Source organism: Eumetopias jubatus, unplaced genomic scaffold, assembly GCF_037043125.1.
Source record: "Eumetopias jubatus isolate StellerSeaLion01/CBP00866 unplaced genomic scaffold, mEumJub1_p1.0 scaffold_16, whole genome shotgun sequence".
NCBI lineage: Eukaryota > Metazoa > Chordata > Mammalia > Carnivora > Otariidae > Eumetopias > Eumetopias jubatus.
The window spans coordinates 79,808,246-79,820,869 of NW_028274822.1; the positions used below are offsets into that span (position 1 = coordinate 79,808,246).

The 12,624-nt window shown below is 49.7% G+C and overlaps 1 protein-coding gene across 2 annotated transcripts in view; it reads left to right on the plus strand.

Moving 5' to 3' along the window:
* Nucleotides 1-12,624, plus strand: part of KSR2 (kinase suppressor of ras 2) — a 403,757-nt gene that overhangs the window by 219,425 nt on the left and 171,708 nt on the right. For both annotated transcript variants that reach the window (XM_088019751.1, XM_028116658.2), the window contains exon 5: nt 6,540-6,724. In XM_088019751.1, the coding sequence (XP_087875877.1) occupies nt 6,540-6,724 (185 nt within the window). The remainder of the gene's footprint in view (nt 1-6,539; nt 6,725-12,624) is intronic.

The following is a 12,624-nucleotide window of genomic DNA, read 5'->3' on the forward strand; positions in this document are numbered from 1 at the left end:
GCTGTGGAGCATCTTTTCATGTGCTTCATGGCTAGGTGTATATATCTTCTTTGGAGAAATGTCTATTCCAGTCCTTTGCCCGCTTTTACATATATCTATCTATCTATCTATATAGATAGATAGATATATAGAGATAGATATATTTTAAAGATTTTATTTATTTATTTGAGAGAGAGAGAGCGATGAGAGAGAGAGAGGGAAAGAGAGAGCGTGATCACAGGGAGGAGCAGAGGTGGAAGCAGACTCCCCACTGAGCAGGGAGCCCAACACAGGGCTCGATCCCAGGACCCCGAGATCATGACCTGAGCTGAAGGCAGATGCTTAACTGACTGAGCCACCCAAGCGCCCCCATTTTAGTATTGTTTTAAGAAACCTTTTGTAAGGCATAACTTTCATTCAGAAGTGAAGTGCACAATGTTTGTGTCTGGTTTGATGAATTTGTATATATCACGATATGCATGTAATCACACACAATCAAGACTGAAGACATGTCCAGCTCCCAGAAGGCTTCTTGGGTCTCATTCCAGTCAATAACCTACTCAGAGAAAATCACTCTTCTGGCCCCTCTAGCATAGATTAATTTTGCCTGTTCTTGAACTTCATGTAAATAGAGTCATATAGTACAATAGCTCTTTTGTGGCTGGTTTCCTTGGCCCGACACTATAACATTGAAATTCTGCCATGTTATAGTCTAGCCAGAGTTTTCTCTTTTTTGTTGCCATGCAGTAATCAACTGTATGAATATACTATGCCTTATTTATCCTTTCTGTTATTGACGGACATTGAGACTAATCCCAGTGTTTGGCCGTATGAATAACGTTGCCATGAACATTCTTGCATGGGTTGTTTTGTGGACATGGGTGCACTCATTTTGGTCGGGTACACACCCAGGGGTACATACCAAATTTTTGGGTCAGAGGGTGTGGTTGAACGGGTTTGCAATCTCACCAGAATTTAGGGGGGGGGGATTCGGGTTGCTCTCTCTTCTTGTCAACATTTGGTACTGTCAACTCTATTTTTAGCCATTCTGGTGGGACCTGTACTGGAATTAACATGTTTTTCGATCAACGTCTCTTCCTCTCCCCCCTCTGTTCCTTTTTCTTCTCTTTCTCCTTGTGTGTCATCTTCATTTCCTTCTTAGTATATTTCCCATAAAGCTGTATACAAGGAAATTGTTGCTGTGAGGCCATGGAGTTGAGATGCAAGTTTGTTTTTCAAATTTTAACTATTAAGATACAAAAATTTCACCTGTGTCTCATCTGAAAGCATTGCATATTCGTCCACACTGGGGAAGTGCAGCTTACAGTGTCTGACCCACTCATGCTTCCTTTTTGCCAGTGCTTGGGTGGATTAAATGCCATGCTTGGGGTGTGTTTGAGCCAGAAATGAGGGTTGTAGCCTGTGGTCAAGGAGCAGAGCAGATTCTACTAAACATTCTCCTGGTGTTAGACTTACCAGGCCCTTTGCTTTTCCAAACCTTCTCCTTCCCTGGGCTCTGTGCGTATCCCCTGCCCTCTCCCCACCCAAGAACGTGGCGCTATTCTTTGGTTTTGAAAAGGGTCTTGCCCGGAGGCCTCATTTTGGGTAATCAGATCGTGTCAACTGTGAAGGATAGCAATGGCCCCGTTTGAGAGGGAGGGACAGCTCGGACAGCTCACACAGCCCCGTGTAGGGCCGGGGGCATCTTTTCCTGTTTGGGGACAAGGTTGCTGGGTGTGCGAGAATATGTGCTGGGCCTGTCCTCCAGCCACGCTTTCGAGGAGCCTGCCTGCCCCCAGGTCTGTCATTTCCTCCCAATTGGCTGGGCCAGATGCTCCAGACACCATTAATGAGATGCTGAAGTTTATGGCCGGATGAAGCATCGGAGTTCAAGGGGACACAACCCCACATGCGGGGAAGCTGAGGGTAAACAGGCCACACGAGCCAGCGGCTCTGCTTGACTCAACGCCCAGCAAGCTTTTGGAAGAGAAAGTGGTGCAAAGACTGATCATCAGTTTGGGACCCCCCACAGCGATCTTTGCTACCAAGGCTCTGAGGGAGAGGTGGCAAATGGGCATTGATCAGAAGCCTAGAGTGCAGAGCTGTCTGTCTGCCAGACCAAGGCTGGGGGTGGCCAGGGGCTGGCAAAAGAAATCAGGTGTGTCTCTGCCCTCAAGGGGCGCATAGCTGGAATGAACTGAGAAGATGCTGCCAAACCAGCCTTCCTGACTTGCAGATCAAAACTGGGCTACATTTCCTTTAGAATTCTCCCAAGACAGATGACGCCAGGTTGTTTTTGCTTGAGTTGGAGGACATGGGCTTGGGTGGGAGTCTATAGACCTAGCTTCTGGTCTTGGCTCTGCAACTGTGGGTTGCCTGCTTTGTGTTAGTTGCTGGGATACAGGCCCATCCCATGTGTAGTGGGCACAAACCAAGCGGGAGATAGACGTTCACTCAGCAACCACATAAGTAAAAGCAGAATTCCAACTGGGATGCATTTTGTGAAGGAAAAGCAGATAGTGCTGGGAACGCATGTAACCTGGAGATCTGACTAGTTCTGAAGGTTGACGACTGTGCCTCTAAGGAAGTGATGCCTAAATTAGGTCCCCACTAATAGTCAGGATGGGAAATGGTGTTCCTGGCAGAAGGAATAGCATGTGCAAAGATCCTGAGGTAGATGAGAATTTGGTATGGTAAAAAATCAGAAAGATGACCAGAGTGGCTAGAGTCAGAGGGTGACAAAGTGATGATAATACAAGAAGTTCTCCAGAGAGTGATCCTTGAGGGTCCCTTGAAGCTTTTGAAAGGAAACCTTTGGGAGTTTTTAAGCAGGGGAGTGACATGATACAGTGTATGCTTTTTAAAACATCACCTTGGTGCCTGGGGTTAGGTTATAAAGAATCAAAAGTGGGATGGGATTATTCAACCATAAAAAGGATTGAAGTTTTGATACGTTGTTACCACTTGGATGAACCTCAAAAACACTAGGTTTGGCGAAAGAAGCCAGACCCCGAAGTTCCCATATTGTATAATTCCATTTATATGAAATATCCAGCCCGGGACTGGAGGGAAGGGCATGGAGAGGAATTGCTTAGTGGGTACAGGGTTTTGTTTTGGGGTGATGAAATATTTTGGAACTAGATAGAGATGGTGTTTCACAACATCGTGAATGTACTTAATGCCACTGAATTGTTCACTTCAACGTGGTTAATACATATCATCTGAATTTTACCTCAGTGTAAATGAAGAGTAAAGAAAATAAAAAATTTTTTAAAAGTGAAAAAAAAAAAGAAAGTGGGATTGGGGGTCTGATTCAGGTACAGTGGCGGCGCCAGCTGAAATGAGGGAGGGAAGTGGGGACCAGAGCTTGAAGGCTGGAGATGGAGAGTGATGAACCAGTTGAAGAAGTAAGGGTTCTCAGGATCCTTTTAGTTCAGACATATTCTCTGCAAATTAGGCTTCAGGAAGTTGTTCTGAATTCAACCCTGGAATGAATAATCCTTTGCTGTATCCCGTAAAACAATGTGCATTTTCCCTAAGCACAGATGATGGCTCCTGAGCTGGGTGTCTTCCTGCCATGGATGCGCAGGCTCAGCTGAGCCCAGCTCTGGGACTACTCTCAGCACAGCCTGCCATGTTGGGGAGCTCTGACTTGCCCACCTGTCGAGAGAGCAGCACGGTCCACCCGGGGCTCATACGGCCCCGAAGGATGGAGCTGCCCTCGCCGATACTTCGTGTCTCCTCATTTTGCTGCTTTCCCCAGAATTGGCCCTGATTCCAGGGAAGAGATTTATGTGATAGATTTCTAATATCCTGCGATCATGGAGAGATGTTCTTTTTAATTACACCTGCAGGATGTACTGCAAAATATGCACTGAATCCTACACAGTCACAGTCATTGGACACAGTCATTTGTGTCTGTTTTCTCCTTTGAGCATGCTGGGTAATGAGGGCAGATGGTAAAGGTGAATCCCACGTTCTGTCCATGAAGACTTCCTTGGTGGGCAAGAAGTGGTGTATGATTTCGTGCCACCTACTCTGATCAAATAGCCATTCATCCTCCACTTTCTCTTTCTCCTACCCTCTTTTCCTCTTGTCTGTCTTTTTATTCTCCCATCCTCTTTTTTTTCTTACATCTACCTCTCCAACCATCCATCATCCTTCTATCCTTCAACCTTTTCACCCATCCATTCATCCTTCCATCCATCCATCCATCCATCCATCCATCCATCCATCCATCCGTGTATCCACCCATCCATCCATCCGTCCATCCATCCATCCATCCGTCCATCCACCCATCCAGCCATCCGTCCATCCTTCCATCCACCCATCCATCCGTCCGTCCGTCCGTCCGTCCATCCACCCACCCATCCATCCGTCCATCTGTCCGTCCATCCACCCACCCATCCATCCATGCATCCACCCATCCGTCCATCCGTCCATCCACCCATCCATCCGTCCATCCATCCATTAGTCCATCCGTCCATCCACCCATCCATCCGTCCGTCTGTCCATCCATCCATCCATCCATCCATCCATCCTCTGATCCAGCTCTTTATCCATTCATCCATCTATCCATTCTTTGTCCTTTTCATCATCCATCTTCCGTCCACCCTTCCGCCTCTCCTACCTTCCTTTTTCCCTCCCTTCCCTCCTTCCTTCTTTCCATCCATCCACCCATCTTTTTTCATCCATCCATCCATTCATCCTTCCATCTATCCATCTGTCCATCCAGCTTTTTATCCATGCATCCATCCAACTAACATTTATTTATATACACCCCTTCTCTGCTCCATCTCTGGTCCTGAGTTAGTAAAGCAAATTGACTCTCTGCAGTCACTGAGCTACTGTTAAACTTGTGCTGAGTTGGACTTGGTTCTCCGTATACAAGGAATCTGGCCTTTTCATTGGGTGGCCCAGTGCCTCAAGGCTCCCGTCAGTGTTTTGGAAATAATGATGGTATCTATTGCCAGAGGGTATGACTGCATCCTATTCATCTGCCAAGGGTAGTGGTGGGTTGAGAGTTGCTTGATGTTTCGGGTGAAAAACATGGCTCAGCTTCAACTTTTGGCTTCTTCCAGGCTAATTCTATGCTATACAGACACCCAGTTTAACCTGCTCCTAGTGATGTTAACGGGTCACCTGAACCCTCACTCTGTGCCTGGCCCTGTGCCAAGCATCTTATCTCATAGAACTGTCACAGAATCCTTCTTAGGTAGGTGCTGTGATTTTCCCCATTATCCAGGTGAGGAAACTGAGGCACAGAGATGAGACCACTTACCTGAGGTCCCAGTCAGGACCTGAGCCCCGGTCTCCCTGACCCCAAAGTTGGCGAGTCTGACTATAAAATTATCCTGCCTCGGTGTAGATGCCTCTTTGAATCTCCAACACTGGAGGCTCTTATGGAATGAAATGCCACTCCCTTGTTTCCCTCTCTTCTCCAGCCATGGGCAGGGAGAGCCAGCTAACGTGTGCGGCTATAAGGGAAGGTACCTTCCTGGGCCTTGCTGCAGACCCCTAGGGATATAATAAGCAGGGCTGCCAGCCCAAGCCCTGCGAGGGAGCGACTCCACAGGTGCACTTGGATTCCTGAAAGCTGATGGGCAGCAGGCCTCCTGAAGAGGGTGACTTTTAGGCTGCGTGTGTGGGAGGCCTCCAGTCTTTAATTAAGGCACCTTCCTGGGCTCTCCATCTAGAAGGGAGAACATTTGCAAGGAGGGTCCACTTTGGCCACAAGGTGGCGCCCAACTCCGGGGCCAGACCTGAATGGGGTGGTACAGGGAGGTGGGGGGTAGGTGGGGGGAGGGCAGAGTGGCTGGTTTGGGATGCTGTTCTAATCACACTCTCTTAAACTGATCACCTAAGCTCCTGGGGAAAGGGAGAAGTGTTTCCAAAGCTGCTCCAGTGGTTCATTCCATTCAGCTGGTGCCAAGCCAGGGGCTGAGAGATTCAGCCATGAAAACCACAGGGTTCCTGCCCTCAAGGAATTAGAGTGCAGCGCGATTAAGTGCCAGTCATAATCCAGATTGGTCATTTAATAGGCACCTACTGTGTGCCCGGTTCTGTGCTAATTGCCAAGAACAGGGAAATGAACAACACAGAATCATTGCCCTAAAAGACCCACAGTTCACTTGTGAAACAAAGACTAAAAGAATAAACTTGGGAACATAGGAGAGTACAGCTGCAGGGAAACACTCAGAATACTGTAGACGAATTGAAGAGGAACACCCAACCCAGGCAAGGAGGGAAGGGAGTATCTGGGAAGGCTTCCTGGAGGAGAGGACACCAGAGCGGAGTCAGACAGATGGGGATTAAGCAGGCAGGGAAGGGGAGGGCTATTCCGGGCTGCGGGGACAGCACCAGCAAAGGGTTGCAGGTGAGAAACAGCACAGAACCCTGGCTGGAGCTCAGGGAAGGGGGGATGCAGAAGCCGCAATAGGGCCAGGTCAGTGTGGGGAGTGGACGTTGGCGCCATGTTAACGAGATTGGGTCTGCCAGCTCTCCTTCTGTGTGCACTTGTGGATACATGTCCCTCTCTTCTTCTTCTGTCTCTCTTTCAGAGCCAAGAAGAAAAGCAAGCCCTTGAACCTCAAGATTCACAGCAGCGTGGGCAGCTGCGAGAACATTCCCTCTCAGCAGCGCTCCCCCCTCCTGTCGGAGCGCTCCCTCCGCTCCTTCTTTGTGGGACACGCACCTTTCCTGCCCTCCACCCCTCCTGTCCACACCGAGGCCAACTTCTCTGCAAGTAAGTCACCTTCTTGTCGGCCAGGTGCACGCTCCCTGTTCTCGCTCAAGAAATGCTCATGAGATGCTTTGAACGGGGACCTCCGCCTCCCACCTGCGCCACTCCCGCCCCTCTGGATGGTTTCGATGGTTTCGAAGGGAAGGGGCATGATTAGCACTGGGAGGTTGACTGGCTGTTGTCACTGGGCCCACGTTCCTACCCTTTTTGCCTGCAGGTGTGTAGGGATGACAGAGAGAAGCAAGCATGCAGGGCATGAAAGGAAGCATCAGCTTTTTCTCTCTGCTTCTCAGTTGCCCGGTCACAGGATTTTTCTTGGGCCGCTGTGGATCAGGCATCTATGATTAAATTTTGTAATTTTTTCCCCCACTCGGGTCAACACGTATCACCTTTCATTTCAAAGATGGATTTGGGTTCAAACTGGGCTGAGCGTGGCCTGGGGTGTTTTACATTCTGCTCCCACGAATTTCTGCTAGAGACAAAGTGGTTATTACTCGGAGTAGAAATGGAACTTTCTGGTGATCAAGGGCTTGAGGTTTCAGAAGACATTTCATCTTGTCTGCCCAGAGGCCCGTTTTGCTGAACAGGCTCAGATGTGGTCAGAGGGGAGCCCCTGAAAAAAGACACTGACTTTTAATGGACTGGGAATTTGGCGGGGGGGACTGCTGGAACAGGAAGGAAATAACCCCGGGCCCCCAACACAGCCATGGGGTGATCAGGTTGTTGCTCTGATAAATGATAAGCAGTGTTTACTGGACACCTGTTCATGTTCATCACCCACACGCATGACCTCATTTGGTTCCTGCAACAAGCCATTGTGCAGGTGAGTTGTTCCCATTGTATAGATGAGGAAACAGAGGCTTAGGGTCATCAAAGAACTTGGCAAACTCACACAGCTGTTGAGTCATTGAGCCAAGGTTTGAAGCTGGTTCTTCCTAACTCCAGAATGGATAAGCTTCATCATCACACATGATTTGATCCAAGATCCCTCAGCTCTTCAGCAGGGAGCCTTTCTCTACATGTGGGTTCTATTCTTTACCTTCACATGAGGGTTTTTGAACTTTTTTTAGGGAGGCTGTGGACCCTTTGAAAATTTCATGAAATCTATTATTTCTCTCCCTGGGAAATTGCACACACATATAACCTCCAACGCGGTGTCCAGTGTCAAGACTGTTGGGCTCAGAAGCTCTGCCTTCCTCCGCTGGATGGTTGGCCTGAGGGGCATGGTGAGCTCGGTCCACACACGTGCATGATGCAGCCACTGCAGGAATCAGCCGAGGGTCCAGAACCAGAAGAGACCTGTGTGGACGTCAGTTAGGAGAAGTTCCAGAGCCTGGCTGGTCTCAGTGCCCTGGGGGCGCAGGCCCTGAATCGAGCGGACTAAAATAGCACTCATGACACATATCAACACTAGAAGGCCAATTTATTAATTTGTCGAGAGAAATCACTGTCAGAGAAACCAGAACTACACTGTGGGGTGGGCCTGTGTGGCTGTCAGAGGGTGGCTTGGGAGCCCAGACAAGGACAAGGGGGCTGATGACGTATTAAATGTGTCATAGCAGTGGGTGAGGCAGGATGTCCCAGCCTGAGAGGGAGACGCCAGGGGCCAGTCCCAGCTCTGTGTCTTTTTGAGCAGCGTGCCTGACCCCATGCAAGTGCAGAGCCCTTTCTGACGGTGAAGACACTGAGGTGTCTTCATCTGTAAAATGGGGCTCACAATAGATGCCCTCAGTAGGTGGTTGTGAGGATTAGATGGGCTCCTCCACATCAAGTCATCTGCACAAGGCCTGGTACATAATAAGTGCTTGATACATAGTAGCTGTCATGGCGATGTTAATTAGCTCCTTTTCCCTGGCTGTGTTTACGTCCTCTGACTTTCTGATAAGTTTGAGGGCTGTGGGTAAATGCCTTTCAGTTCACCCCCTCCCCCACGCTTCCCCATGGTCCTAAGAGTGCTTGGAATTTACCTTGGCATGAGGCCGGGGGGCTGCCTCCAGCAGCCCTCTGTCTCTGGGCTTCGCCATCTCTGGGGGCTGGACCACAGGTCTGCACTTTAGCTCTGTCCAGGATACAAACATCTTCAGCTTGCTTAAAAAACCATAGACTTGCACGTGTAGACCCTTCCTCTCCTGCCAGAAAGTTTTATGAGGAGTCACTGTGGCTCCCAACTTTTCCTGCCTGCTCTGGTCTCCATGGGAGAGGGGAGGCTTCTCCCCTTGCCTGGGGGCAGGAACAAAGTCCTTAATGAAAATCGGCCCTTAGCACTAAGAGGCCGGAGAAGCACTGTTGCCTCTTTGGACCGTCCTTGTCCTTGGAGGCAGAGAGGTCGCCCTCTGATCTTCCATAAGGGAGAAAAGTCACATTTGAGTCTCAGTAGGAGAATGAGGATGTACCCCAAATATTAGCTGGAATTCCACGGACCAGTTCCATTTCCATTGATCCTAATAAATGACAGAAACAGAGGGCAGCCCAGTAGAATCGACTCCAGGTTAGGAAATGAGAAGCTCTCTGTTAGAGTCTCTGTGATGCTGCCGTGGAGACCTCTGTCCCCTCCTTGTCACAGTTAAAACTCACCACAAACAAAACATTGGGGCAGGCGTTCTCATTCCCATTCTATAGATAAGGAAACTGAGGCTCAAAAGGGCAAATGGTCTTGCCCGCACGGAGGGCTGGAATCCCGATCCAGCTGTAGCCTGCATCCCCGCTCTTTGGTGAAGCGAATTCCTTTCTCTGCCTGGGTCTCAGTTTCCCCAATTGTATAATAAAAGACTCCACAAGGGTCCAGTCCAGAGCTTAGAAACTCTGTGATTCTAAGGCGAACCCGGTGAGCTTTTCCTGGGCAAATCTTTTGACCCCTTAGAGCGCTGGTTTGAGGACTCTGGGCTGGGGTGGTTGGGAGGACCTCTGGTTCCCCCTCGCTTGTCATAGTCCTGTTCTCCCCCTACTCCGAGCCTCAGAAGAGACCTTTCTGCCTTTGGGTCCTAGTGCCAGCCTTCCTCCCTGTGGCCCAGTGGAGGGAGTCCCTGAAACTGCGTCCCTACCGGGCTGAGGCTGTCTGCCCCTTTGTCACTGTTAGTTCTGGCCATGGCTGGTGATCCGCCATCTTGTTGCCCCTGCTGGGATTGCCTGGGGACAGCATCAGACAGATATGGCTGTAGAGTGGCAGAGATTCAGACCTTCAGGGTGCCCAGCCTTCCCCTCCTTGGGCTCACCCTACATTCCTCATCTGGGAGTGACAGGCAGGGGGAGGGAGGGGAGTGGCAGGAGCCCCAGCTTACAGAGGACCATTTCTCTAAGGCTAACTGTGGACAGAACACAAGTTATTAAACCCTACTGCTCAGTGGGGAAGGTGGTGACTCAGGAGTGAACCTACCTCCCAAAGAAATGGAGAACAATGGACTGATCTCCCCACCCTCGCTGCATTTATTCTGTGTTTCATCGGGGCATGCCGCATGGCCCAGATGGTGTCTGATTGGATGCCCTCTACCCATGGACCAATTCTGGTCCAACAAGCTGTGTGCTGGTGGTTCCTTATAGGGTATTAGGCTGCCGCTATAAGTCCCAATAAAGAGTCTTCTTCAGAATGAAAATATACTGTCTAGATGGGAAGGAGTGATGACTCATCATCATTCACTACCGGCTGGTGGAAGTGATTTGGGGAGCACAGTGACTAAGTGGTTGCTGACATTTCGTTGGGCCCTCACTGAACCCCCTGAGTCAGTTTTAACCTGGCAAGGATGTAGTGAGGACAAAATGAGGAATGGGTGTACGTTTCCCAGCACAGGGGCTGATGCTTAGAGCATGCTCTAAAGTCTCAATAAAGGGTAGGTTTGGCAGCTATTGCTGTTTGTCCTATGATGGGATAACTTGCAACAAGGATGAAAATGAGGATAATAATAGCCATCGGCACTTACTGTGTATTAACAATGTTTCAGGCACCGTCAATTCAGGCAAAGCAATTTACTTGTATTATATAAGCTTCCCAGTTCTCCATCAGGTAGTTTCTATTCTTAGCCCCATTTTGCAGATGAAGAAACTGAGGCTGGGACGGTTTGGGTAGCTGGCCCAAGATCACAAGGGCAGGTAGGAAGTGGAGTTTGCTCTCATTCTGAATTCCCCGTTCTGTAATGCTGAGGAACAGAGCTTCCACGCTGTCCTCGCTGACACTGGTTTGCTCATCAGGTAGGGACCTTAACTTGTTCCAGTTTCCTTGCTGGCACCCTGGTCTCGTTGGGGGATTGTGTTGTGGGGGGTCAGCCTTGCTCCAAGGATGCCTCTTGTTTTTCAGCACGCTGTGCTCACTCAGAGAGCAGCATCCACACTGGGTGACGAATTGTCACCCTGCCAGATTCTGGTGTTGATATGCAGGGGATCCATTGCCCAGGTGGTAGCCATGCCTGGGGTGGGGGGTGGGGTGCAGGGCAGGCAGCTGCAGAGAGTGGCCAGAAGAATGAGTTGCAGACAGCTTTTGCAACTCATTTATCCTGGACATCTTTGGTAGAAGATGAGGAAGGGCAGGCTACTTTTTACCACCTTCAGTGTTCTGGGTGTTTCTTTATTAGCTGTGGGGGTCTAGGACTTCAGGGCAGCAGCTAGCAAAGAGAACAAGTGACTGATGATTCCCAGACGGCCCCTTCTTGGTCCTAATGGCACCAGCTGGAGTTTTACACAAGGCCTCAGTCTTAGAAAATACTGTCCTTCGCGCGGCGCCTTGAAAGACAGCATACCCTCACCTTGCCCTGTCTCACTGTGCACTCTCCTCATCTCTTTGCCGAGCATTTCCCGTGCTGTTTCTTGGACACAAGGTGACAGAGAGTTGACCCTCTGTTGAGGGCCTGGCCCTGTGTGCCTTGAGGCTGAGTCAGAAGGCTGAGTTCTTTTTTTACAGGATTTTATTTATTTATTTGACAGAGAGAGACAGTGAGAGCAGGAACACAAGCAGGGGGAGTGGGAGAGGGAGAAGCAGGCTTCCCGCTGAGCAGGGAGCCCGATGCGGGGCTTGATCCCAGGACCCCGGGATCATGCCCTGAGACGAAGGCAGACGCTTAATGACTGAGCCACCCAGGCGCCCCAGGAAGGCTGATTTGTTGAGGGAGGCAGCAGGTAGCAATAAAGACCGATGAAGCTGAACTGCGTAGTCCCGAGAAACCAGCCACTGGAAGGGTTATAAAGAGACTCGGGATGGGGGTGATTATATAATCGGGTTTAATGAGGCTTGAGGCCAAGGTTCATTACCTCCCGGAAGAGGACGAGGAGGGGTGCATATCTTGACAGAAGTTGGCTGCCTGAACCATGTTCTCGGCTCAGAATTATGAGGCTTTGAGAAATCCGTGTCTGACCTGACTCAGTGGTGGCAGTTTCAAGGGGGAACCCATGTATCACATTGGAGTGCCCCAGAGAATGCTTCTCCTCCCAAAACAAGCAGGTTTTGGGTTTTGCTCCCCTCTCCCCCCAGCAGATACAGGAGGCTCCCTTGTTGCCTGGAATCTTCGCTGTATTTTAGGAACTTAGATACCAGCGGGCAGGTCCTTAACACATACTGACCATATGCTACTTGCCAGGCAGGTGCTGCTCTAGGCGCTTCTAGGCATTAAAATGTGTATACCTGGAAACAAAATCCAAAAAGGTTCATGATGAAGAACACTAGTCCTTTGTACCATTCCTCTGTCATTCCTGCTTTTTATTTTTTTTTAAGATTTTATTTATTTATTTATTTATTTATTTATTTATTTGAGAGAGAGGGTGAGTGAGAACACGAGCAGGGGGGAGGGGCAGAGGGAGAAGGAGAAGCAGGCTTTCTGCTGAGCAAGGAGCCCGATGCAGGGCTCAATCCCAGGACCCCGGGATCATGACCTGAGCCGAAGGTAGATGCTTAAGCGACTGAGCCACCCAGGCGCCCCTCG